At 44.1% G+C, this 24,683-nt stretch overlaps 2 protein-coding genes across 2 annotated transcripts in view; one reads left to right on the top strand and one right to left on the bottom strand.

The window, feature by feature from the left end:
• Window positions 1-10,139, bottom strand: part of KLHL15 (kelch like family member 15) — a 42,436-nt gene extending 32,297 nt beyond the window's left edge. Inside the window, exon 1 of the mRNA XM_084869615.1 lies at window positions 10,023-10,139. The gene's annotated coding sequence lies outside the window, so the exon portion shown is untranslated. The remainder of the gene's footprint in view (window positions 1-10,022) is intronic.
• Window positions 10,140-10,301: 162 nt separating this feature from the next.
• LOC311614675 (uncharacterized protein) overlaps window positions 10,302-24,683 on the top strand; it is a gene marked incomplete at its 5' end in the record, with an annotated part of 18,291 nt that continues 3,909 nt past the window's right edge. The window contains one exon of the mRNA XM_084869766.1: window positions 10,302-10,664. Coding sequence (XP_084725892.1) covers window positions 10,302-10,664 — 363 coding nt within the window. The remainder of the gene's footprint in view (window positions 10,665-24,683) is intronic.

The following is a 24,683-nucleotide window of genomic DNA, read 5'->3' as shown; positions in this document are numbered from 1 at the left end:
CAGGGGCATGTACCTTGGTTGCGGGCACATCCCCAGTGGGTGGGTGGGGTGCAGGAGGCAGCTGATCGATGTTTCTCTCTCATCAATGTTTCTAACTCTCTATCCCTCTCTCTTCCTCTCTGTAAAATATCAATAAAATATATATATATTTTAAAAGAGTTCAGGTCTGTAGTGGGCTACGTATTACCTCTGTGGCCTTGGGGCAAGCTACTTAGCCTCTCTGTGTTCCACTGTCCTCATCTGGGAAAAGGAAATACATACATACATACATACATATATACATACATATATACATATATATATATATATATATTATTGGTTTTTTACAGAGAGGAAGAGAGAGGGATAGAGAGTTAGAAACATCATTGAGAGAGAATCATCGATCAGCTGCCTCTTGCACACCCCCCACCCACTGGGGATGTGCCCGCAACCAAGGTACATGCCCTTGACCAGAATCGAACTCGGGACCCCTGAGTCTGCAAGCCGACACTCAGTCCACTGAGCCAAACCGGTTTCGGCAGGAAATACTAATATTAATAGAACCTACCACCTTATATGCGACTGGGAGGATTAAATGAGTTAATACATGTAAAGACAGAACAGTATATGGCCCTTAAATACTCCATAGCATTGGGGCTTATTAGACCCCTTCATGGTGCTGATACCAAGATAATAAACCTGATGCCTTAACAGTTCGTTTAACTGTGGAGAAACCCTTCTCCCTAGCAACAGCACTTATAACCCACGCTCACCTTCTCAGTAGTCTCTCGGGGACCGAGGCCAACTCTAACTAGACTGATGAAGGTACTAAGTCCACAGGTGACACTTTCCTTCAAGGTCATACAACTAGTTAGAAATAGAGTTAAGACTAGAATCTGATTTGCAAAACAAACAAAAAACAAACAAACAAACAATAACACATGCCTGGCTGGTGTGGCTCAGTGGCTGAGCACTGACCTATGAACCAGGAGGTTATAGTTCCATTCCCGGCCAGGGCACGTTCCAGGTTGCAGGCTCCGTCTCTCGTGGGAGGCATGTAGGAAGCAGCCAATCGATTATTTTTTTTTAATATATTTTATTGATTTTTTACAAAGAGGAAGGGAGAGAGATAGAGAGCTAGAAATGCGATGAGAGAGAAACATCGACCAGCTGCCTCCTACACACCCCCTACCGGGGATGTGCCCGCAACCAAGGTACATGCCCCTGACCGGAATCGAACCTGGGACCTTTCGGTCCGCAGACTGACGCTCTATCCACTGAGCCAAACCGGTTTCGGCCAATCGATGATTTTTCTCTCATCATTGGTGTTTCTATCTCTCCCTCTTCTTCCCTCTCTAAAATCAATAAAAATATTTAAAAAAAAAAAAAAACAACACACAAAATACTGTGGTTAGATCAAAAGCTTTGAAATCAGAGAGCTTACTAGTACTTACCACCTGTGTGACCTGGAGAAACTTACTTAACTCCATTTATTAGGAATAATAATCATCATCTTCAGTTGAGGTGGTAATTAAATGAATTAATGTTAATTTAAATGTCTAGCCTCAAGGAGGATACCCACTGGAGGTCAAGCAATGCTGGCTTCCCTTGTCCAACTCTTGCCTAATGCTCCTTATCACCCACAAGACCATAGTAACTTGACCCCGCTCCCATTTCCCTCTGTAGACCCCACACCTCCCTGAATTTTATCACAATACACGTCTGTAAGAGATTAGGACATGTACTGGTAGTCAAAACACAGCCTCATTTTGCAGTGACATTGTTTTCCATTTGTTCTCATCACATAAATATAATTTTCTAGCTTTTTAGCTCCTCGGGCTTTTCTGCCCTAATCACAGCAGCTACTCTCCTCTATATCAGTGTTGTTTAATACGGAAGCCAATGTGGCTAGCCCAAATTGAAAAACTAACAATAGCTGAAACCGGTTTGGCTCAGTGGATAGAGCGTCGGTCTGAGGACTGAAAGGTCCCGGGTTCGATTCCGGTCAGGGGCATGTACCTTGGTTGCGGGCACATCCCCAGTGGGTGGGGGTGGGGGGTGCAGGAGGCGGCTGGTCGATGTTTCTCTCTCATCGACGTTTCTGGCTCTCTATCTCTCTCCCTTCCTCTCTGTAAAAAAATCAATAAAATATATTAAAATAAATAAATAAATAAATAAATAAATAAATAAAACACTTAGCTAAAAGAAAGAAAGAAAGAAAGGAAGGAAGAAAGAAAGAAAGAAAGAAAGAAAGAAAGAAAAAAAGAAAGAAAGAAAGAAAGAAAGAAAGAAAGAAAGAAAGAAAGAAAGAAAGAAAGACTAACAACAGATTTTGAAGACTTATCTCCCCCCCCCCAAAAAAAAGAATGTAAAATATCTCGTTATGCAAATTTTTATACTGGAAACATGTTGAAATATTTTGAATATGCTTGGTTAAATAAAATATATTAAAATGAAACTCACTTGTTTTTTACTTTTTTAAACTGTGGCTATGAGACAATTTACCTTTGTGGCTTGCATTTTACTTGGTTGGACAGCACAGATCTATAACATCAATGTTTAAGACATCAAACAACCCAACTTACAGATGCACACGTGAAACAAAACCAACGTGTTCACAATACAAACCCTGGAAGCTATAAAGAAAAGGGAAAAAAGTGAAGCTGCAGTTAAAATAACACAAGCAAATAAAAAATAAGAACTTGAAAAAGGAAAGGATGTGAATACCAAAAGAAAAATATACAAAACCTTATGCATTGAAATTCTCTAAATAGTTATAGCAATACATGATTATAAAAACTAATTGTACAATGAAAACAAAACTCAAATAAGAGCTCTATCAATCACCCTGGCCGGTGTTGCATAGTGGCTAGTGTCGGCCCCAGTACCAAAGAGTCTCAGGTTTGATTCCCAGTCAAGGGCACATACATACCTGGGATGCAAGTTCCATCTGATCCCCAGCCCCGGATGGGTCACATGCAGGAGACAGCCAATCCATGACTCTCACATCCATATTTCTCTCTCTCTCTCCCCCCTACCCCCCCCCCCGCCCCGTCCCCTCCACTCTCTCTGGGAAGCAACCGGGGAAAACGAACTCTCTAAATCAATGAGGGCTGAGGGGAGATCCATTAAGGGACTTTGAGAAAAGATATTTACCAACATATAAAATGTTTAATGTACAGAAATTCTGTATTCTCGCTTTTCAAAATAGATCATCAGATTAAGGGAAATCATGGTTTATAAACCTGTATATGTATATATTCTATATTTGGCCTTCAGAATTTGAAATGGTGGGTTTTCTAAAAGGGTTAACCAAATCAAATTAAACTAGATGACAAGGTATACTTACACTACTAGGAAAGAAATACAGAAGAGTTTGCCTTATTTCCTAAACTTGCAACTGACTAGAGAAAAAAAAAAAAGTCTCGCATTTTCTTTTTTTTTTCTTTTTTAAATATATTTTATTGATTTTTTACAGAGAGGAAGAGAGAGGGATAGAGAATTAGAAACATCGATGAGAGAGAATCATTGACTAGCTACTTCTTGCACACCCCCTACTGGAGATGTGCCCGCAACCAAGGTACATGCCCCTGACCGGAGTCGAACCTGGGACCTTTCAGTCCGCAGACCGATGCTCTACGCACTGAGCCAAACCGGACTCAGCAAGTCTCGCATTTTTCTACACATAAGAACGATTAAGCCCTAACCGGTTTGGCTCATCCCCAGTAAGGGGGGTGCAGGAGGCAGCTGATCGATGTTTCTCTCCCATCGATGTTTCTAACTATCTCTCTCCCTTCCTCTCTGTAAAAAATCAATAAAATATATATATTTTAAAAAGAACGATTAATACCTGTATAGTGATTCTCAAAGTGTGGTCCAGGGACAACTGAGGTCTTAGTCCCCTAAGAGGACTTTGCAAGGTCAAAACTATTTTCATAATAATTTTAAAGTTATTTGCCTTTTTCACTTATTCTCTGTTTTCCAAGAGGCTATGTGTGTAATACCATAACAGTCTGAATGCAGAAGTCATAAGAAGCCCATTGTCTTTTATTAAGCCAAACATTAGAGATTTGCAAAAATATAAAATAATACCACTCTTCTCACCAAGGTTTTCATTCTATTGAAGAATAGTTATTTTTCATTAAAAAATGCTATTTAGATAAATGAGTAGGTTTTTTTTTAAATGAACTACAAATGAGATTTTTTTTATTTTTCAGTTTAAATTCCTATTATGGTAAATATAGATACACCCCACATACACAAAAGCTCTTTGGAACACCAATAATTTTTTAAGAGTATAACGAGGTACTGAGACCAAAAGCTGTGAGTACCACTGACAGTTACAATGATAAGGGATAAATGACAACACACACACTTACACCAATAGTCTGCCCTGGAAGACTATTACTGCTATTTATATCACAGAAATTTCTAACAGTTCAAACTCTCTAGTGACCAGTAAGGGAAAAAGTCTGGTGGGGGTAAAATTGGACAGGAAATTAAAAGGAAAGGAATTAAATGCTTCCTTTTCAGTTAGAAGGCTGCCATTCTGATTTTCTGATTTGAAGGCAAAACTCTAGACAATTCAATAGATGTTTCAAAATTAACTAACCTCCATGTTTATGCCATCAGCAATAATGTAATGCTTTCACAGTCCCCAGCAGCTGCTTGAAAATTCATACAAACCCTACATTATCCAGCACAAAAGCTCGATTCTCAGAGGTTGCTGATATACTTATCTTCGATGAAAATTTTAAATTACTTCATATTACCTTCATCCTCAAACTTTAGCCTACCCAAGTTGATGCTTAGGCACAAAATGCCATACTTTCATACTAAAAAGAAAATGCAAGAATTACTACAGATAAAACAGAATTAACTTCTGGTTCATAAAATTTCTCACAATTTCTGTAATCTAGATAGTAACATGTTTAAATTGAACAATCTCTAAGAGGCCAGCTTCTCAATCTAAAAGGATAGAAAAATTTGAAAGCACGCCGAGACCGGTTTGGCTCAATGGATAGAGCGTCGACTTGGGGACTGAAGGGTCCCGGGTTCGATTCCGGTCAAGGGCATGTACCTTGGTTGCTGGCACATCCCCAGTAGGGGGTGTGCAAGAGGCAGCTGATCTATGACTCTCATGGATGTTTCTAACTCTCTCTCTCCCTTCCTCTCTGTACAAAATCAATAAAATGTATTTAAAAAAAAAAAAAGAAAAATTTGAAAATAGACTAACTTCATTCGCTCTGTTAGCAGTCAGTTTACCCTCAGTTACAATACTCTAATTGAGAAATATGTTTGATATGGGATGGGAGGCTGTGTGAATTAACTTTCATTTGTTTCATACTAAATTCTTCCTTGTCCATCTAAATGTTTTTATAGCTCAAGACCAAATTGCAAATGACGGTTTGACTAAGCTGTTAGGGAGGGGCTGGGCCCTCCAGCCTCCAGGTTAGCACCTATTACCCAAATTACTTCACTTTTCAGGTATGTTTAGCATTTAGTCTTCCTGCAATACACGAAACCTTGCCTTGTTTAAAAAAAAAAAAAAAAAAAAAAAAAAACCACTCCTGCTTCAATGCTATTTTTTTTCATCAGAAGATTTTAATTTAATGCTCCTCTGCTCATTCCTCACTACAAGTAGCAGTAATCCAAGGGTGATGTCATGGAAAACAGCTTCCCCAGCCTTCAGAGACTGGATCCAGTGCGGATTCTAGGAAAAACCTCTATTGGGGAATAAAACCCTGAATCTCCTAAGTTACATCCTAACTCGAAATCACTGAAACGGTCATGTGAACATTCTAGTTCTCCGCAATAATTAAATCTTTCTGAAGGTCTCAGTGTTATGATCTGAGTATCCTGCAAATCTTTCAGTGACGCAAAGACCATTAACTAAATTCAATGATCTTATCGGAGACAACAAATTTTCAATCTGTTCTTATTTGCTTTAATAATTTAGCCAGATGAGTTTTAGAGGTCTTATATTAGGAAAATATCTGAGGAAATATCTTGCCTTTTCCAGTTTCTTTATTCCGAAGTTAAAATTTCGAATTCTGACAAGGCCTTTCCCTGTCGGACCAGCAGCCGCACAAGATATGCCCCGGGCAAAGAGGAACAATGAGAGCCCCTCCAGTGAATGATTCCTAAAACATCAATAATAATTATCTCCCATTACCCACCCCCACCTCCCCTGTCCACCCTGCTCCAGATACACTGGCCTCTGCTGTTTCTCAAAAACCAGCCAAAGCGCACCTTAAGACCTCTGCCTTTCCCGCTTCTGAATCACTCCATTCCCAGATAGTATTCAGGTTTTTCTTTCAGTGTCATCTCAGTGAAGCCTGCCCCTTACCCCCTCTTTAAAATTAAAAAAAAAAAAAAACCAAAACCGGTTTGGCTCAGTGGATAGAGCGTAGACCTGCCGACTGGAAGGTACCGGGTTCGATTCCAGTCAAGGGCATGTACCTTGGTTGCGGGCACATCCCCAGTGGGGGGTGTGCAAGAGGCAGCTGATCAATGATTCTCTCTCACTGATGTTTTTGGCTCTCTATCCCTCTCTCTTCCTCTCTGTAAAAAATCAATAAAATATTTTTTTAAAAATTTTTAAAAAGCCTCCCAGCCCTGCCCAGTGCAGCTCAGTTGGTTGAGGGTCATTCCATGCACTGAAAGGTTATGGGTCTGATTCCCGGTCAGGGTACACACCTAGGTTGCACGTTTGATCCCTGGGCAGGGTGCATACAGAAGTTGTTTTAGGAAACCTTTCTCTCTCACGTCGTCATCGATGATTCTCTCATTCTCTCTCTCTCAAATCAATACAAAAGATATAAAAAGAAAATAAAGCCTCCTAGATGCCCCATCAACCAGAAAATCCCCACATTCTTTTTCTGATTAATTTTTCCTTAGTATATTAAAATTTTTGTTTTGTTTCCTTGACGGTTGTGTCCCCAGAACCTAGAAAGAACAGCACCTGGCACATAATAAATGCTTAATAAATATTTGTTGGAGCCCTAGCCCGTTTGGCTCAGTGGATAAGAGCACCGGCCTGAGAACTGAAGGGTCCCGAGTTCAGTTCCAACTAAGGGCACATGCTTGGATTGCAGGCTAGATCCCCAATAGGGGGTGTGCAAGAGGCAGCTGATCAATGATTCTCTCTCATCATTGATGTTTCTCTCTCCCTCTCCTTTCCTCTCTGAAATCAATAATACACATATATACATACATACACACACACACACACACACACACACACACACGCACGCACTGAGTGGCCAGATTATTATGATCTCTGAACGCATAATAATCTGGCCACTCAGTGTATATCCTATATCAGTGGTCGGCAAACCATAGCTCACAAGCCACATGCGGCTCTTTGGCCCCTTGAGTGTGGCTCTTCCACAAAATACCACGGCCAGGGTGAGTCTATTTTGAAGAAGTGGTGTTAGAAGTCTAAGTTTTAAATAATTGGCTTTCAAAAGAATTTTCAATCATCGTACTGTTGATATTTGGCTCTGTTGACTAGTGAGTTTGCAGACCACTGTCCTATATAATAAAAGGCTAATATGCAAATTGTCCCCTCAACCAGGAGTTCGACCAGCAGGCTGGCCGGCCAACTGCCCATGTCCCCTCCCCCTGGCCAGGCTGGCCGGACCCCACCCACGCACGAATTTGTGCATCAGGCCTGTAATACACACACACACACACACACACACACACACACACACACTCTGACTGGCCAGATTATTATGCGTTCAGAGATCATAATAATCTGGCCACTCAGTGTATATTTGTTGAACGAATAGATAAATTTAATCCTCACAACCCTCCATATTCTGTAACTGCCACTGATTTAAAGAGAAGGAAAACCAAAGCTCAGAGGTGAAGTTGCCCACGGCTATAATTCTTGATAAGTGACAGAGCTGGGTCTGCCTGACATCAGAGCCATCCTACAATGTTTTACCAATGACTACCTTTCATATCTCTTCAATAAAAAACACCACCACCCTGTCACAAGCTATAGCATTCAATTCAGAGATGTATGCTAATAAATTAATTCAATCCCACATTAGCTAAAGATTCATTCTCCTCACAGGTAATGTTATTCATTCTCAAAACATTGACACTGGGAAAGGGCAACCTTGACAACAGGCTAGCTACAAAATTTTAGGGGTCCAGGGCAAAATGAATACACAGGGCCCCTTGTTCAAACCAGGAAGAAAGTATCATTAAAGATACTAAGACATAAAGCTTTCTCCTTTCTTCTATGGTCTCTCTCCACTTGTCATGGTGTTTATTTGCTGTTTAATTCATTCTAAGTAAAGACAAATGTAAAACTTAAATTATTAGCATGGATTTTACTGTTCACCTTTATATTGTACAAGTTTTACACAGATTATTAAACCAAGTTTGGGACCCTGAACACATATGAAGCCAAGCTAGCCCAGGTTCCAAGATTTTAGCCCCAGATAACACAAATCAAAGCAGAGAGGTCAAACCTCACATTTCCACTAAAGCAGTGATTTCCCAAAATTTTACCTTCAGGACAAGCGCTAAGTCCTATATAGAAAACCTAACATTATAAAGTAGGCTCTTCCTTTGGGAATTGAATGCTGCCTGCCTTTTATTATTCTGCCTTTTCACAAAACACAAAAGCATACTCTGAAAGACAACTGGTATTGGATTATAAATTGAATAAGCATTCAAAAGAAAAAAATCATTTGTTAGCTAAAAATAATATCCTACACAAATGCTTCTTTCACTTTTTGTGGACCATTTTTAAAGCCAAACCATACTACATTTCTGATGTGTCGAGTAAGAATGATCCCATACATATCTGTTACACATACATGTTATAAATTCTGACAAATAAGTGCAATTTTCAAACCACAAATATTTACTATCCTATTATTTCCCCCCAGTTAATCAGCAATAAAGAGTGCAAATTAACATCCTTTACCACTGAAAAACTGTTTCTAATCACCTAAATGTTGTGGTGATTGAAAGCGAGAATTAAATGATATAAATATTGTCAGAAAGTTGACAGTTTCTATACATTTCTAGATATATTAAGCATTACAGACATCCAAATGCATTTAGAAGCTCTTCAAAAAATATTCATGCCTCCCATTTCCTAGATATGAAAAAAGGCATTCAAATTAGGGTAGTCATGTTAAAAGCATCTTCTGAATGACAATTTAATCAGATTAACAAAAGAAAATACCAATTCCGAAAATAGAAGACACCAGACAAATGTCAGGTATTACATATTGCGAGTGAGAAGAAGGAAACAAGCGGCCTAGATAAATGAAAAGCAAAGCACTACAATCACGTTAAATTTGAATTAAAGAATACCGTTATTTAAATAAGCAGTTGGCATTTTGTAGAAGGCCAAGCAACGTGACTATTATATATCCAGTCGATTTACAGCACTGCTTCGACATTCCCTACTTATTGCTTATACTCATAATAAAGAAATAAAGAGGCAGCAACAGTTAGCCACTACAACATTAACCGCTCCAGGAAAGGTTACTCCCAAAATTGCCTTGCCTTCTTTACCTTCACACCCTATAGCTACAGATTATTTTCATATATATGGCTTCGCAGTCCCTCACTACCCTGTGATGTGACTCGATTTCATAGATAAGACACCAAAGCTCGCTCAGCGATTTCCTCCGAGTCCCCCAGTGGAACCCAGACCTTCCGATTCCACATTTTTATCCCTCGCATTGCCTATCGTTCTATTTCGGGCATAAATGGGGTTTTTAAAGGGCTAGAACGGGTTGGGGCGAAAATAGTCATGGTACCTGCAGCTGTATGCTGCAAAAAATGGCTGAATTATGCTTCTTCCTTTTTTCCCTCCTCTCTGGAAAAAAAAAAAAAATGAACATTCAAACAATTAAGTAAACTCGAAGACAAATGAGGTCCCGGCATCTCCCCAACGTTTTGGACTCGGGTCGGTGCAGAAAAGAGCTCCCGAACGGGTGCGGAGCGCGGGGCCGAGGCCGGAGCCCGGGCCCCCGCAGGCAGGAGGGCCGGGGGCGGCTACGTACCTCGGGGGTCCGTCCGATCCCTAGCAGACGGCGGTTTGCATCAGGAAGGAGCGGGCCGGCGGCCGGACGGGGGGCGGTCGGGCGCCTGGACGGCACGCGGCGGGCTCCTCCACCGGCTAGCAGGGGCCGCTCCCGGGCCGGGGCGCTCCGGCGGGGGGCGAGGGCGCGCCTGCCGCCCCCTCGCACCGGTCCTGGGAGAGGAGACAGCGCTGAGTCGCCGGTCGAGACGGTCGAGCCGGTCGGGAGGCGGCGCGGCGTCGGGGCCGCCCGGCCTTACCTATGCCCGGGGCGCGCGGCACCTCGAGGAGCTCGGCGGAAGGGCCGGCCGGGGGCCGCGGGCGGGGACGGGGCCGAGGGGCCGCGGGCAGCGGCGGGAGCGCTGGAGGGGACGGCGTCGACGACGGCGTCTCCGGGCTTCTCCCCCGAAGCGCGCCGAGCCTCGGGATCACCCACGCCGGGGGTGGAGGCGGCGGGCGGGGGGCGGGCAAGGGGCGGGGCCAGCGGGGCCGCGAGCCAGGGGCCTCTCCGGGCCGCGCGCCCCCTGCGGGCGGCGACAGCCCCGGGGCCCCGCCCCGAGGAGGCGGGGCCGCCGGCGGGAGAGCTCCGTGCGCGGTCGCTGCAACGCGGAAGCCTGCCACGTGGGTAGGGAGGCCGAGGGGGTGGGGAGCCGCGAGATGGACAGGAGGCCCGGGAGGCGCCCCCAGTCCCCGCCGGGGCCTCAAGGGGGCCCCGCGTGCGGGCGGCGGCCCAGAGGGTGTTTACCTTCCCCCTGGTCGAGCGCCAGCGCCGCCATCTCTCAGCCGGCGCGCGTCACTTCCGGCGCCGCGGGAGCGGGGGTGGGAGCGGGGTGGGGGCAGGGCCGCCCCACGCTCGCGGGGGCCCCCCACGTTCCGGCCGGCCGAGCCCGCGGGCCCCACGGCGGGGGTGGGGGTGGGGGGTGGGGATCGGGCGGCCCCGCGCTGTGGCCGCCAGCCCGGCCGGACGTGGCGTCCCTCGCCGTCGGGGCTGGCAGCGCTCGGCTGCGCTCTGGTCGCCGCGCTGCGGTCCCCGCTCGGCTGCGGGAGCCGTGGGCTCCGGGCACCGCAGTGCGCCCACTCCGGACAAGTTGAGGCTTAGGAAGCGGGGGAAACGGCTTTGCATGTTGCCTTCCGTGGGGGCGGGGGGATCGGGCACGACGTGGAGGGAGTTTGGCCAGCCCTACCTGTGTCAGGGAAGCCACTGCCTCTGCAGCAAATGACATCATGGTTTAGTAAGGCAACTTGCAGGGGATACTTGCGTCACGGTGCCACTTGGCTGGGTACACGGCGATTACACGTTTCAGAAGTACATTTGCCAGAGGTGGGGGGGGATTCATAGAAAACGGCGTGACTGCACCACGCAGAGAAATGCCGGATCTCAAAAACGCTGTTCTGTTCCTTTTGCGTCCAAGCAGCGGCAGACCGCAGTGATTTGGGGGGCGGGGAGGTGTCCTTTTTTTTTTTTTTTTTTTAACAGATCAGCTCTAGCTAAGCGCTTTTTTAAACAGCGCCTTTTTCTTGATTTAGAATAGAAAATTGCATTATAGGACTGTTTTGTCGCTTCATTGTTGTGAAACCTTTTGGGGAAAGTGTAGATGAGAGAAATACACACTTGGAGGCCAGTGGTTCTACTACTAACCTGAAATTGTCATCCATTGCTCACTTCAGATCCTAAACTATGGAATTTTTCCGCCTCCCACCCCCAACCCCCCCGCCGCCATTTTCTCGAGACCAATATCCCGACGTACTTTCCGTGAGATACATATATTGCTACAACGATCATTATCTCCTTGTAGCAAACTTAAACACGTCCTGTTCCCTAAAGAGGCCAAAATAGCACACGGTGTACTGTTTTGCTGAAGTAGACAGACTACTTCGTGAGGGGGGAAAAAGAGAGAAGCACCTACATCTTTGGGAAATAAGGAAATAAGCTTCCCTTTTCCCATTTAAACTGTAAAACAAGCTTTAAAAATAACCAGGAGCCATCAAATAAACTTTAAAATGGCATATATTCAATTTTGAACACTTGTTTTCATACATTATTGCTGAATATCTAAAAATGCTGATTTTTTTTTTTTTTTTGCACATTAGCTAACGTACATTTGGAGCTATATAGTACATATTGTGACACTAAACTGCCTAGAAAGGGATTTCTGTTCTTGATTCAGGAACTGAACTGTGTTTTGTGCAGTGGGAATATACCTACAGTGATGTCATGAGCCTTATTCTGACATTATGTGGTCTCCTGTGATATGTCCAAATGTATTTTTTGAATATACTTAACTGTTTCTGAAAACAGGCTGTCTTTCCACCAATCTATATATTTACTATGTAGTGCCCACCCCTAAAAAAATAGTGATCTTTAATGGAGGATGCCTCTCTCTCTCTCTCTCTCTCTCTCTCTCTCTCTCTCTCTCTCTCGTGTTTTATAGAAGGGTCTGATACAATAAGAAGCATTTTGCTTCTCCAACACCAAGCAAAGTAAAACCAAGTCATTTAAATAAATGAGCCCTGGCTGGTTTGGCTCAATGGATAGGGCGTCGGCCTGCAGACTCAGGGGTCCCAGGTTCCATTCTGGTCAGGGGCATGTACCTTGGTTGCGGGGACATCCCCGGTGGGGAGTGTGCAGGAGGCAGCTGATGGATGTTTCAAACTATCCCTCTCCCTTTCTCTCTGTAAAAAAAAAAAATAATAATAATAATAATAATAATAATAATAATAAAATTAAAATAAATAAATAAAAATTAACTCCTCCAGGTAATTCGATTACTTTCCCCACCAATTACTGGAACAATGGTACTAAATACCCTGAGAACATTTTTTTCTCGTGGGTAGAGACCCTCCTAGGGCAGATAAAGTATTTTCCTTGCCCTGAAGCTTAAGTATACAGACCTCAAATCCCATATCTACCGTAGCAGTTCCAGATAATCCACAGGTTAGAGAGCTGGTAGTTGAGTTGGGAGAAATTCCTCCCCAGGAGTTCTGAGGATTTAGGATATTGTCTCCCCTCCCCCACTTTTTAAAAAAAAATTAAGTTGAGGCTTTTCAGAAATCCAGTCTGTGCCACTTACCTTGGTAATCACTTTCCATGTAACTAGCCTCACCGCAGACTCTGGGAGTCTAAGAGTTATATCTTCAGCAAACTCTAATAAAGCCCCATATGCATTCTCTTTTCTCTTGAAAACTGTGTGCCAAATGCTCTATGGCTTGAGGCTTTTTAAGGGGTCTTGTGGCGAGTAGTCTATTTCAGTCCCTGGGGGTCCCCCAGTATCTTCCAAATCAGTACTAACTTCTGTGGGTCCATACTCTGGCCTAGGGGTGTCGAACTCAATCAGAGAAGGGGCCAAAATCTAAAATCCAGCCGAGTGGTTTACTGAACAGTCATAAACTGACAATGTCATAAACTGACAGCGGAGTGCAGTGATGACAGCGCGGTGCGGGCCACATTGCAAGGCCTGGCGGGCTGGATTTGGCCCGCGGGCCTTGTGTTTGACACATGTGCCTGGCCACTGAATCATTGCCGCAGGCTGATAGCTGTTGTCCTAAGCATTATTTCCTGGTCCCTAACCCTGATGTAACCTTCAAAATGCAATTGGAGGGTCCCCAAATTTTCCAGGCTTTCAAGTTTATTGCTTTAACAGCCAAATAAAATAACTCGAGGTTTTAAATTTTTTTTATTGAGTTGAGAGAGAGACACCAATTTGTTGTCCTACTTATGTATGCACTCATTAGTTGAATCTTAATATGTGCCCTGACTGGGGATCAAACCCGCCACCTTGGTGTATTGGGACAATGCTCTAGCAACTGAACTACCCGGCCAGGCGACTTGAGCTTTTATGTTACACGACTGATAGGAAACCGGTGTCTTCATGAATGTTGGAGGATTCCTGGCTGATACACATCTTGGTCATTGCTGGTCACCTGTCACCAGTGGCTCCTCTTAGTTTGTCTCATCACCTCTGGCCTTCTGGTTTGTCACCACCTCTCCACACTTCTCCAGCGCGCGCTCGCTCTCTCTCTCTCTCTCTCTCTCTCTCTCTCTCTCTCTCTTTCTCTCTCCACTTCCTGACTAACAAACGACTCTCCCTCCACTTTCCTAGCAAAGCAAAGACAAGGAAACTTCAGTCTCTTTAAACAAGGAATGATGCCGAAACCGGTTTGGCTCAGTGGAGAGAGACCGTCTGCGGACTGAGGGGTCCGGGGTTCAATTCCGGTCAAGGGCATTTACCTTGGTTGTGGGCACATCCCCAGTGGGGGTGTGCAAGAGGCAGCTGATCGATCTCTCGTCGATGTTTCTAACTCTCTATTCCTCTCTCTTCCTCTCTGTAAAAAATCAATAAAATATATATAAAATAATAATAATAATAAAAATAAACAAGTCATGGCTTCTAGCGATCCCTACACAGGAAGTCCTCTCTCCTTGTCTCTAAGATCTGTAGTCGTGGGAACCCTTTCCTGAGCATACATACCACTTGTTTCTCTCAAACCCCACCCTGGGCTCAGCTGCGAGAATACCAAATCCCTAAATATGCCAAAGTGATGTAAGTGCAAAAATAAACAAAAACCCTTAAAAGGGCACTCCCCCGCCACCCCCCATGAAACTACCTAAAGGAAAACGAACTGATAACATGACACATCTACAAGTCCAAGAGGACTCCACTATGGGATTCGTCCTGGAACTTTGCTTCTTCCTATTTCATTTCCCTCCTTAAAGCTCCAGCAAACAATCCTCTGCTGGCCGTTGTTAGAATCACTGCTTTGGCCAAAATTGGTTTGGCTCAGTGGATAGAGCGTTGGTCTGTGAACTGAAGGGTCCCAGGTTCGATTCCGGTCAAGGGCATGTACCTTGGTTGTGGGCACATCCCCGATGGGGGGTGTGCAGGAGGCAGCTGATCGATGTATCTCTCTCATCGATGTTTCTAACTCTCTATCCCTCTCCCTTCCTCTCTGTAAAAAATCAATAAAATATATTTAAAAAAGAATAACTGCTTTGACCTGGGGCCAATCAGCGGGGGTTCAGAAACATCCAGGTTCCATCTCTGAGAGCCAAATTTTTTTAAACTTAAACTTCTTCTAACACCACTTCTTCAAAATAGACTCACCCAGGCCGTGGTATTTTGTGGAAGAGCCACACTCAAGGGGCCAAATAGCCGCATGTGGCTCTCGAGCCGCAGTTTGCCGACGACGGGTCTAGTAACTAGTAGACCTTGGCAGTCAGGGCTTCTCCCCTCCTGGGTTGCCTCTCACCCCATGCTCTTTCCACTGTACCATGTTATAGGGATTAACATTTTTGCATTTTTTTTACTCCTACTTAATTCCATAAATTGTTCCTGTTTAATCTACTATACTAGTATACTTACATCATTCATATTTATGAATGACTACTATAAATCCCATTGTAAGCACTGGGAATCTATCAGCAACCAAACATATAAAAATCCATGCCTTGCCCAGTCGGCGTGGCTCAGTGGTTGAGTGTTGATCTATGAACCAGGAGGTCAAAGTTCGATTCCTGGTCAGGGCAAATGTCCAGTTGTGGGCTCATGCAGGAGGCAGCCAATCAATAATTTTCTCATTATTGATGTTTCTTTTTTTCTTTTTCTTTTTATTGATTTCAGTAAGGAAGGGAGAGGGAGAGATAGAAACATAATGAGGAAAGAGAATCACCAGCCGTCTGCCTCCTGCACGCCTCCCATTGGAGATTGAGCCCGAAACCTGGGCATGTGCCCTTGTCTGGGATCGAACCCAGGACCCTTCAATCTGCAAGCTGACATTCTATCCACTGAGCCAAACCAGCTAGGGCATCTTTGATGTTTCTATCTCTCTCTCCCTCCCCTTTCCTCTCTGAAATCAGTAAAAAATAAAATAAAATAAATTTAGCCCTAGACGGTTGAGCTCAGTAGATAGTGTCAGCCTGTGGACCAAAGGGTCCCGGGTTCGATTCCAGTCAAAGATGTGTACTTTGGTTGCAGGCTCCTCCCTGGCCCAGGCCCTGGTAAGAGCTCATGCAGGAGGCAACCAATTGATGTGTCTCTCTCACATACAATAGATGTTTCACTCCGTCTCTCCCCCTCCCGCTCTCTCTAAAAATCAATGGGAAAATATTCTCGGGTAAGGATGAACAGAAAAACAACACAAAACAAAACCACTAAAATTACATTTGGTATCTTGGACTCAGTCTTCTCACATATTGTATATGTTCTATATTATTTATTATACTAGAGGCCCGGTGCATGAAATTCGTGCACAGGTACCATCCCTAGGCCTCCCCTGCAATCAGGGCCATCTTCCCCAGCTGCCCCACCCCCTGCTACCACCCATCCCCAGGTCCCCATTTGCTATCAGGTGATCTGTGCCTGACAACAAGGGGAAGGAACCGAGAGGTCGGCTGTTCCCGCCTGCTCGCTGTGGGTGGCCGTCAGGCGATCAGAGCCTGCTGGCTGGGGAAAGAAACCAAGAGGTGGTCAGTGGGCCTCATAGTGACTGGTCCAGCAGTCATTCTGGTCATTCTGCCATTAGGGTCAATTTGTATATTACCCTTTTATTATACAGAATAGAGGCCTGGTGCATGGGTGGGGGCTGGCTGGCCTGCCCTGAAGGAAGCCCCGGATCTGGGTGGAGGGTCCCCGCTGGGGGTGGTGCTGGCTGGGGCTAGGGGCTACAGGATTTGTAGGCTGCCCCTGCCCCTGATCAGGGTGGGTCCCCGCTGGGGGCAGGGCCAGCGGAGCGAGGGGCCATGGGTGGTTTGCAAGCTGGCCACACCCCTGGCTTTGTCAGGAAGGAGGTCCAAAATGACGTTCGGAAGACATCCTATCTATCCGGTCTAGTTAGCATATTACATTTTTATTAGTATAGATTTTATATATTTTTTAATTCATGCCTTCTTGCAAATTACATAAATCAGGCAATAACCAAAATAAATAAATTATATGGCCTGCTATAACGGGACAAATGCTATGGGAAATAATAGAGCTGGATGATAAAAGAGATTAGGAATGCTGATGGGAAGGGTGTTCCAATTCTAACTGGGAGGATTTGGGTAGGAGGGATCCTTTGAGCCTTGACTGGATAGAAACATAATGACGAGAATCATCTAGCCTTGTAGGTTATTGTAAAGTCTTTGGCCTTTTCCCCCCTTCATTTTATTTTATTTTTTCTCATTTGCCATTTATTCCCCTATACTCAACTTCTCAAAGGCCAAACACTTGGGGGGGGGGGGAGATGTTTCTCCCCCCAAGTGTTTGGCCTTTGAGAAATTGGAACCATTGGAAAGTTTTGAGAAGAGAGGCAATATGATTAATACTCAGGCTGCTGTATGAATAATAGAATTCAGGCACAATGTAATGTACAAATGTACAACACGATGACTGTAGTTAACACTGCTCTATTGTATGTTTGAAGGTTGCTAAGATAGTAGATCCCAGAAATTCTCATCACAAGGAATAAAAACCTTTTTCCCCCCTTGTGTCTGTATGAGATGATAGATGTTAACTATACTTACTGTGGTAATCATTTCACAGTATATGTAAGTCAAATTCTGCTGTATACCTCAAACCTATACAGTGCTGTATGTCAATTACATCTCAATAAAACTAAAAGAAAAAACACTGGAAAGATTACACACACAAAATACAGGCTGTTAAAAAAAAAAAGAATGTAGGCAGACATGGGGAAGCAGGGAGCTAATCCATCAGTGGAGTGGAATGGAGGCTACAGTGGAGACAGGGGAAGTGGCCAGACTGTGCAAATATTTTGAAGGAAGAGCCAACAGGATTTCCTGAATGTAGGGAGGAAGGAAGGAGAGGTGTTAAGGATGTCGCCCAGGTTTCTGGCCTGAGGACCGGAAGTATGGACTTGTCACTTCCTGTGATCTGGGAGAGTTCCAGAGGAACAGGTTTGCAGGGGTGGAGGGAGGGGAAAGGAGAAGACACAAGGACTGGATACTGGTCTAGGCACCCAGGAGAGCTAGAGTGCCATATGCTGTACCCTGGAGAGGCAGGAACTAAATATTCATCATCAATAAAAGATGCACTGCCGGGCTGGTGTGGCTCAGTGGTTGAGCACTGACCTATGAACCAGGAGGTCACAGTTTGATTCCCAGTCAGGGCACATGCCCTGCATTGCAGGCTTGATCCCCAGTTGGGGGGGGGGGGGTGTGCAGAAGACAGCCAATCAATGATTCTCTCTCATCACTGATGTTTCTCTCTCCCCCTTTCCCTTCCTCTCTGAAATCAATAAAAACATTTTAAAATAAAAATAACATTATGAAGAACAATTTTTAAAAATTTGTATTGAATTTATTGGGGTGACATAAGTTAATAAAATTGTATAGGTTCAGGTGTACAATTCTATAATACATCATTTGCATATTGTATTGTGTGTTCACCACCCAAGGTCAAGTCTCCTTCCATCACCATTTATCCCTCTTTACCCTCTTCTACCTGCCCCCATGCCCCTTTCCCTCTGGTAATCCCCATACTGTTATCTGTGTCTATGAGGTGTTTTTTTGGTTTTGGGGTTTTTTTTTTGTTTTTGCTTAATCCCTTCACCTGTTTAACCCAGACCTACCCCATACCCTCTGACAGCTGTCAGTCTGTTCTCTGTATCTATGGACAAATTTTTTATTTTTATTATTATTTTTTTTTTTATTTCTAAATATTTTATTTTATTTTCACATTTAAATTGCACATTTAATGTGTACAACTCAATGGCTTTAGAATATTCACAATTTCAGGACATTGTCATCACCCCGGAAAACAGACCCATATCCCTTAGCACAGTCAGCCCCCGCCCCCCCCCCTCCCAGCAACTGCTAATCTACTTCCTGTCTGTGGATTTGCCTTTTCTGAACATGTATGGACAAATTTTTTAAAAGTTAATCATTTTTGTGCTCCTTATGAACCAATTGAAAATAATACTATGCGCCCTGGCTAGGTTGGCTCAGTGGATAGAGTGTCAGCCTGCAGACTGAAGGGCCCCAGGTTCTATTCTGGTGAGGGGGCACGTGTCCAGGTTGCGGACTCAATCTCCAGTAGGTGGCAGGCAGGAGGCAGCTGATCAGTGATTCTCTATGATTATTGATGTTTCTATCTCTCCCTCTCCCTTCCGCTCTGAAATCAATAAAAATGTATATGTAAGCCGGAACCGGTTTGGCTCAGTGGATAGAGCCTGTGGACTAAAGGGTCCCAGGTTCGATTCTGGTCAAGGGCATGTACCTTGGTTGCAGGCACATTCTCAGTAAGGGGTGTGCAAGAGGCAGCTGATGGATGTTTCTCTTTCATCAGTGTTTCTAACTCTCTATCCTTCTCCCTTCCTCTTTGTAAAAATCAATAAAATATATATAAAAAAAAGAAAGAAAATGAATAGAGCCCTAACTGGTTTGGCTCAGTGGATAGAGCGTTGGCTTACAGACTGAAAGGTCCCAGGTTCAATTCCGGTCAAGGGCATGTACCTTGGTTGCAGGCACATTCCCAGTAGGGGGTGTGCTGGAGGCAGCTGAATGATGTTTCTCATCAATGTTTCTAACTCTCTATCCCTCTCTGTGAAAAATCAATAAAATATATATATATTTAAATTAAAAAAAATAATACAATATGCAAGCCACATATTCATGAGGTGTTGAAGAGACTTTCAAGGGGCTGAGTGTACGTGCAGGAAGGACTGGCAACAGCAAAGGCAGGGAGTCTCCGGGAGAAGATAGAGAACTGCCAAGGAGACAGAAGGCGTAGCCGTGAGATAGAGTAAAACAAAGAGTGTGCTATGCTATACCAGATAGGAATGCATGGGAAGTTCTTCAACACTCATCAAAGATGAAATTAATATCACTATTGTAATGAAATATATTTACTTTGAAACACATTGTAGACAATGTCCCCTTACAATAAATGGAAATGTTGCCTGGCTGGCGTGGCTCGGTGGTTGAGCATTGACCTATCAACCAGGAGGTCATGGTTCAATTCCCTGTCCCGGCATATGGCTGGGTTGCGGGCTCCATCCCCAGTGTGGGGTGTGCAGGAGGCAGTGGATCAGTGATTCTCTCTCACTAATGTTTCTATCTCTCCCTCTCCTTTCCTATCTGAAATCAATGAAAATATTTTTAAAAAATAAATGAAGATGCTAAACAGAACACTTTCTCACAGAGTTAATAATTTTTATGTTCTTTCTAAACCAGTACAAAGCAACACGATACTTTAGAAGCCACATATTCCTAAGTACTGCATTTCGGTAGATGTGCATGCAAACACACACATTCTAAGTGAGAGCCCCAGAGTTGAGGTGAGGGGGAGCAGTGAAGAGCTAATATATGGTGTTTGCACCATGAAGGAAGTGAGAAAAAAAAAGCCTCCAGTAATGAGCTTAACCAGAAGCACAGCTTTAGGACTTGGGAGGCCGTGGTTAAGGAGAGAGGCGGGATTGAATATAGGGTCTGAGGTTATTAGTTCGAAAACTAAGTTCTTCGAAAAACAGTGATCACATAGCTCTCAGGACAAAATGTCTTTGTCCCAACACAGGGCACAGAGGGACTTCAGGTAAGTCGGCTCCGGCAGCTTCAGCTTGGGGTGGGTAGCTTTAGTGAAAGCGGGGAAAGTGCACACACGTGAATAGCAGCGGGAACTGGGGGAGGGGGAGGGGGCGTGCCTGGCTTCAAGGACGCTGAACTTCACCCTGTCCAGAGACCTAGGACAAAAGCAGCACTGTCGTGGTGGGGGGTGTTGAAATGCTAAGCATAGGTGAGGCAGAATGGCCTTCCGGACTAGAAGTCTCAATATTGTCAAGATGGTGATTTTCCTCAAATTGATCTATCGATTCAAAACAATCCCTAGAAATCCCTAGCAGGCTTTTATGTAGAAATTCACAGGCTGGTCCTAACATTTATTTATTTTTTAATATATATTTTATTGATTTTCTTAGAGGAAGGGAGAGAGATAGTTAGAAACATCAATGAGAGAGAATTATCGGTCAACTGCCTCCTGCACACCCCCCACTGGGGATGTGCCCACAACCAAGGTACATGCCCTTGACCGGAATTGAACCTGGGACCCTTCAGTCCGCAGGCCGACGCTCTGTCCACTGAGCCGAACCAGTTAGGGTCTAAAATTTATATTGAAATGCAAAGGCTCTAGAAAAGCCAAAACAACTTTTAAAAAGAATATGGTTAAAAGGACTTATACTTTACACTTGCCAATTTCAGATATACTATCTAAAACTACAGAAATCAAGACAGCGGGGTACTGGCATAAGGATAGAGATAATAGGTCAATGGAGCAGAGAGCCCAGAAATAAACCCTTTTATGATCAAATTATTTTCAAGAAAGTTCCAAGGCAATTCAAAAGAGAAACGATTCTCTTTTCAGCAAATAGTGTTGGGACAATTGGATAACCACATGCAAAAATATGGAGTTAAACTCCTACCTCACTCTACATAAAAATTAACTCAAAATAGATCATAGACCTAAATGTAAGAGCTAAAACTAGAAACCTTGCTGAAGAAAACAGAGGGGTAAATCTTCACGTTCTTAAATATGATACCAAAAGCATGATTTGTAGCCCTGGCTGGTGTGGCTCAGTTGGTTGAGCATTGTCCCATGCACTGAAAGGTTGCTAGTTTGATTCCCAGTCAAAGCACATACCTCGGTTGTGGGTTTGATCCACAGTCGGGTGTTCCAATTGATGTCTCCCCTTCTTTTTCTCTTTCTCCCTTCCTCTATCTCAAATCAATAGTATATTTATAAAGCATGATTCATAAAAGCAGAAATAAACTGGACTTCAAAGTTTAAAACTTTTGCTCTTCCTTCAAAGACACCATTAAGAAAATGAATAGCCCTAACTGGTTTGGCTCAGTGAATAGAGCACTGGCCTGCGGACTGAAAGGTCCCAAGTTCGATTCTGGTCAAGGGCATGTACCTTGGTTGCAGGCACATCTCCAATAGGTGTGCAGGAGGCAGCTGATTGATGTTTCTCTCTCATCATTGTTTCTAACTCTCTATCCTTCTCTCTTCCCCTATGTAAAAATCAATAAAATATATTAAAAAAAGAAAATGAATAGAGCCCTAACCGGTTTGGCAAAGTGGATAGAGCATTGGCCTGGGGACTGAAAGATCTTAGGTTCGATTCCGGTCAAGGGCATGTACCTTGGTTGCGGACACATCCCCAGTAGGAGGTGTGCAGGAGGAGGCAGCTAATTGATGTTTCTCTCTCATTGATGTTTCTAACTCTCTTTTTCCCTTCCTCTCTGTAAAAAATCAGTAAAATATATTTTGATAAAAAGAAAATGAATCAGACAAGCTACAGACTGGGAGAAAATAGTTACAAATCATGTAGCTGATAAACACTTGTTTCCAGAATATTTTAAAACTCTTAATAAGATAAACTGCCCAATTTAAAAATGGCTTTGAATACATATTTTGCCAAAGAAGATATGAGTGACTAATAAGTACATGAAAAGATGCTCAATATCGTTACTCATTAGAGAAATGCAAATTAAAACCACATCTACTAGCCCTAGCCGGTTTGGCTCAATGGATAAAGTGTTGGCCTGTGGATTGAAGGGTCCCGGGTTTGATTTCAGTCAAGGGCATATGCCTGGGTTGTGAGTCTCAAGGCAGCCGATCCATGATTCTCTCTCATCATTGGTGTTTCTCTCTCTCCCTCTTCCTTTCTCTCAAAAAAAAAAAAAAAAAAAAAGTCTATTCAGATCCTTTGCCCCAATTGCCCCTCAGGAGCAGGGGGAGGTGGAGAAGCCCTGAGAGGCTATCAAGACCAGCAGCTGCTGCTCGCACCCGCTGACAGTGCCAAGCAATTGGGGCCAGCACTAGGCCCCGGCAGTGGGTGCGAGCAGTGATTCTGATGTCAGCAGCAGGTGCAAGCAGGTGAGAGCACCAGGTGGGACTGCAGCATGTGGGAGCAAAATATTTTCAGTAACAACTAGAGGCTTGCCCCGATGACAGCGATCAGTCCCCCACCTTGGTCTGGCACCCTCACTCACCTGCTCTACCATCTTGCCATGGCCTATGCCCATCATGTTCTGCACTCTGCCACCTGCTGCCAACACCTGCCATGTTCCATGCCTGTCCCCTAGTGGTCAGCACACGTCATAGTGACTGGTTGTTCGGTTGTTCCGCCGTTCAGTCTATTTGCATATTAGCTTTCTATTATATAGGATGTCCAGAAAAGGCAAATCTATAGAGACAGAAAGACCATTAATGGTTGCCTGGGGCCAGAGGTAGAAATGGGGAGTGACTGCAAATGGATACTCAGGATCTCTTTGGGAGTGATGGAGATATTCAAAATCTGGATTGTGGTGATAGTTGCACAACTCTGTAAATTTACTAAAAATCACTTAATTGTGTACTTAAAATGGATAAATTATATATATGTATATATATATATATATATATATATATATATATATATATAAATTTACCTCAATAGAGCCCAAATTTCTAAAAAGAGCATGCTTATTAATTGCCTATGAGTTCCATCTATGCTACTTACTAGCTGTGGAATTATGGGAATCTTATCTAATCTTTTTAGGAATCAAGTTTCCTCACCTTGGTAATAATAGTATACATCTTTTAAAAATTGTATATATCTCATCAGATTGTTGTAAGAATTAAATAAAGTTCACACTTAAGTCAGTGCATTATTTGTTAACTACTATTATTCTTATTAATGACATTATTTCCTGTAACATTTCTACTTCCAAAAGTTTCAGACAATGAAGCATATATTTTATTATCAATGATATGTATATATATTATATATTAGAGGCCCAGTGCACGAAATTCATGCACGGAAGCAGGGGGGTGTCCCTCAGCCCAGCCTGCACCCTCTCCAATCTGGGACCCCTCCAGGGATGTCCGACTGCCCGTTTAGACCCGATCCCGGTGGGATTGTACCTAAACGGGCAGTCGGACATCCCTCTCACAATCCAAGACTGCTGGCTCCCAACTGCTCGCCTGCCTGCCTTCCTGACCGCTTCTGTCTGCCAGCCTGATCACCCCCTAACCACTCCCATGCCAGCTGATTGATGTCTAACTGCCCCCCTGCCAGCCCGTTTGCCCCCAACTTCTTTCCTCTGCCAGCCTGGTCATCCCTAACTGCCCTCCTTTGCAGACCTGGTCCCTGTCAACTGCCCTCCCTTGCTGGGCATCTTCTGTCCATATAGGGGTAGGATCTTTGACCACATGGGGGCAGCCATATTGTGTGTTGGAGTGATGGTCAATCTGCATATTACTCTTTTATTAGATAGGATAGAGGCCTGGTGCACAGGTGGGGGCCAGCTGGTTTGCCCTGAAGGGTGTCTTGGATCAGGGTGAGGGTTCCCTTGGGGCATGGGGCGACCTGAGCGAGGGGCCTGTGGTGGTTTGCAGGCCAGCCACCCCCCCCCCCCCACCCAGAGTCCCAAGCAGAGGCCCTGGTATCTGGGATATATTTACTTTCTACAATTGAAACTTTGTAGCCTGGAGCAGAGCAAAGCCTCCTGCTTGCTCCGTGGCAGCAGCCATTTCTGTTTGGATTTGTTTACCTTTGATAATTGAAACTTAGTAGCCTTGAGTGGAGGCTTAGGCCAGCAAAGGCAGACGGAAAGCTTGGCTTCCTCCATTGCCGGGGAAACGCCTCCCTCCTGCTCTTTGTGGCTGTA

Source organism: Pipistrellus hanaki (assembly GCF_964339955.1).
Source record: "Pipistrellus hanaki genome assembly, chromosome: X".
NCBI classification, from domain to species: Eukaryota; Metazoa; Chordata; class Mammalia; order Chiroptera; family Vespertilionidae; genus Pipistrellus; species Pipistrellus hanaki.
The sequence above is the reverse complement of the archived record's forward strand: the minus strand, read 5'-3'. Positions and strand labels throughout refer to the sequence as shown.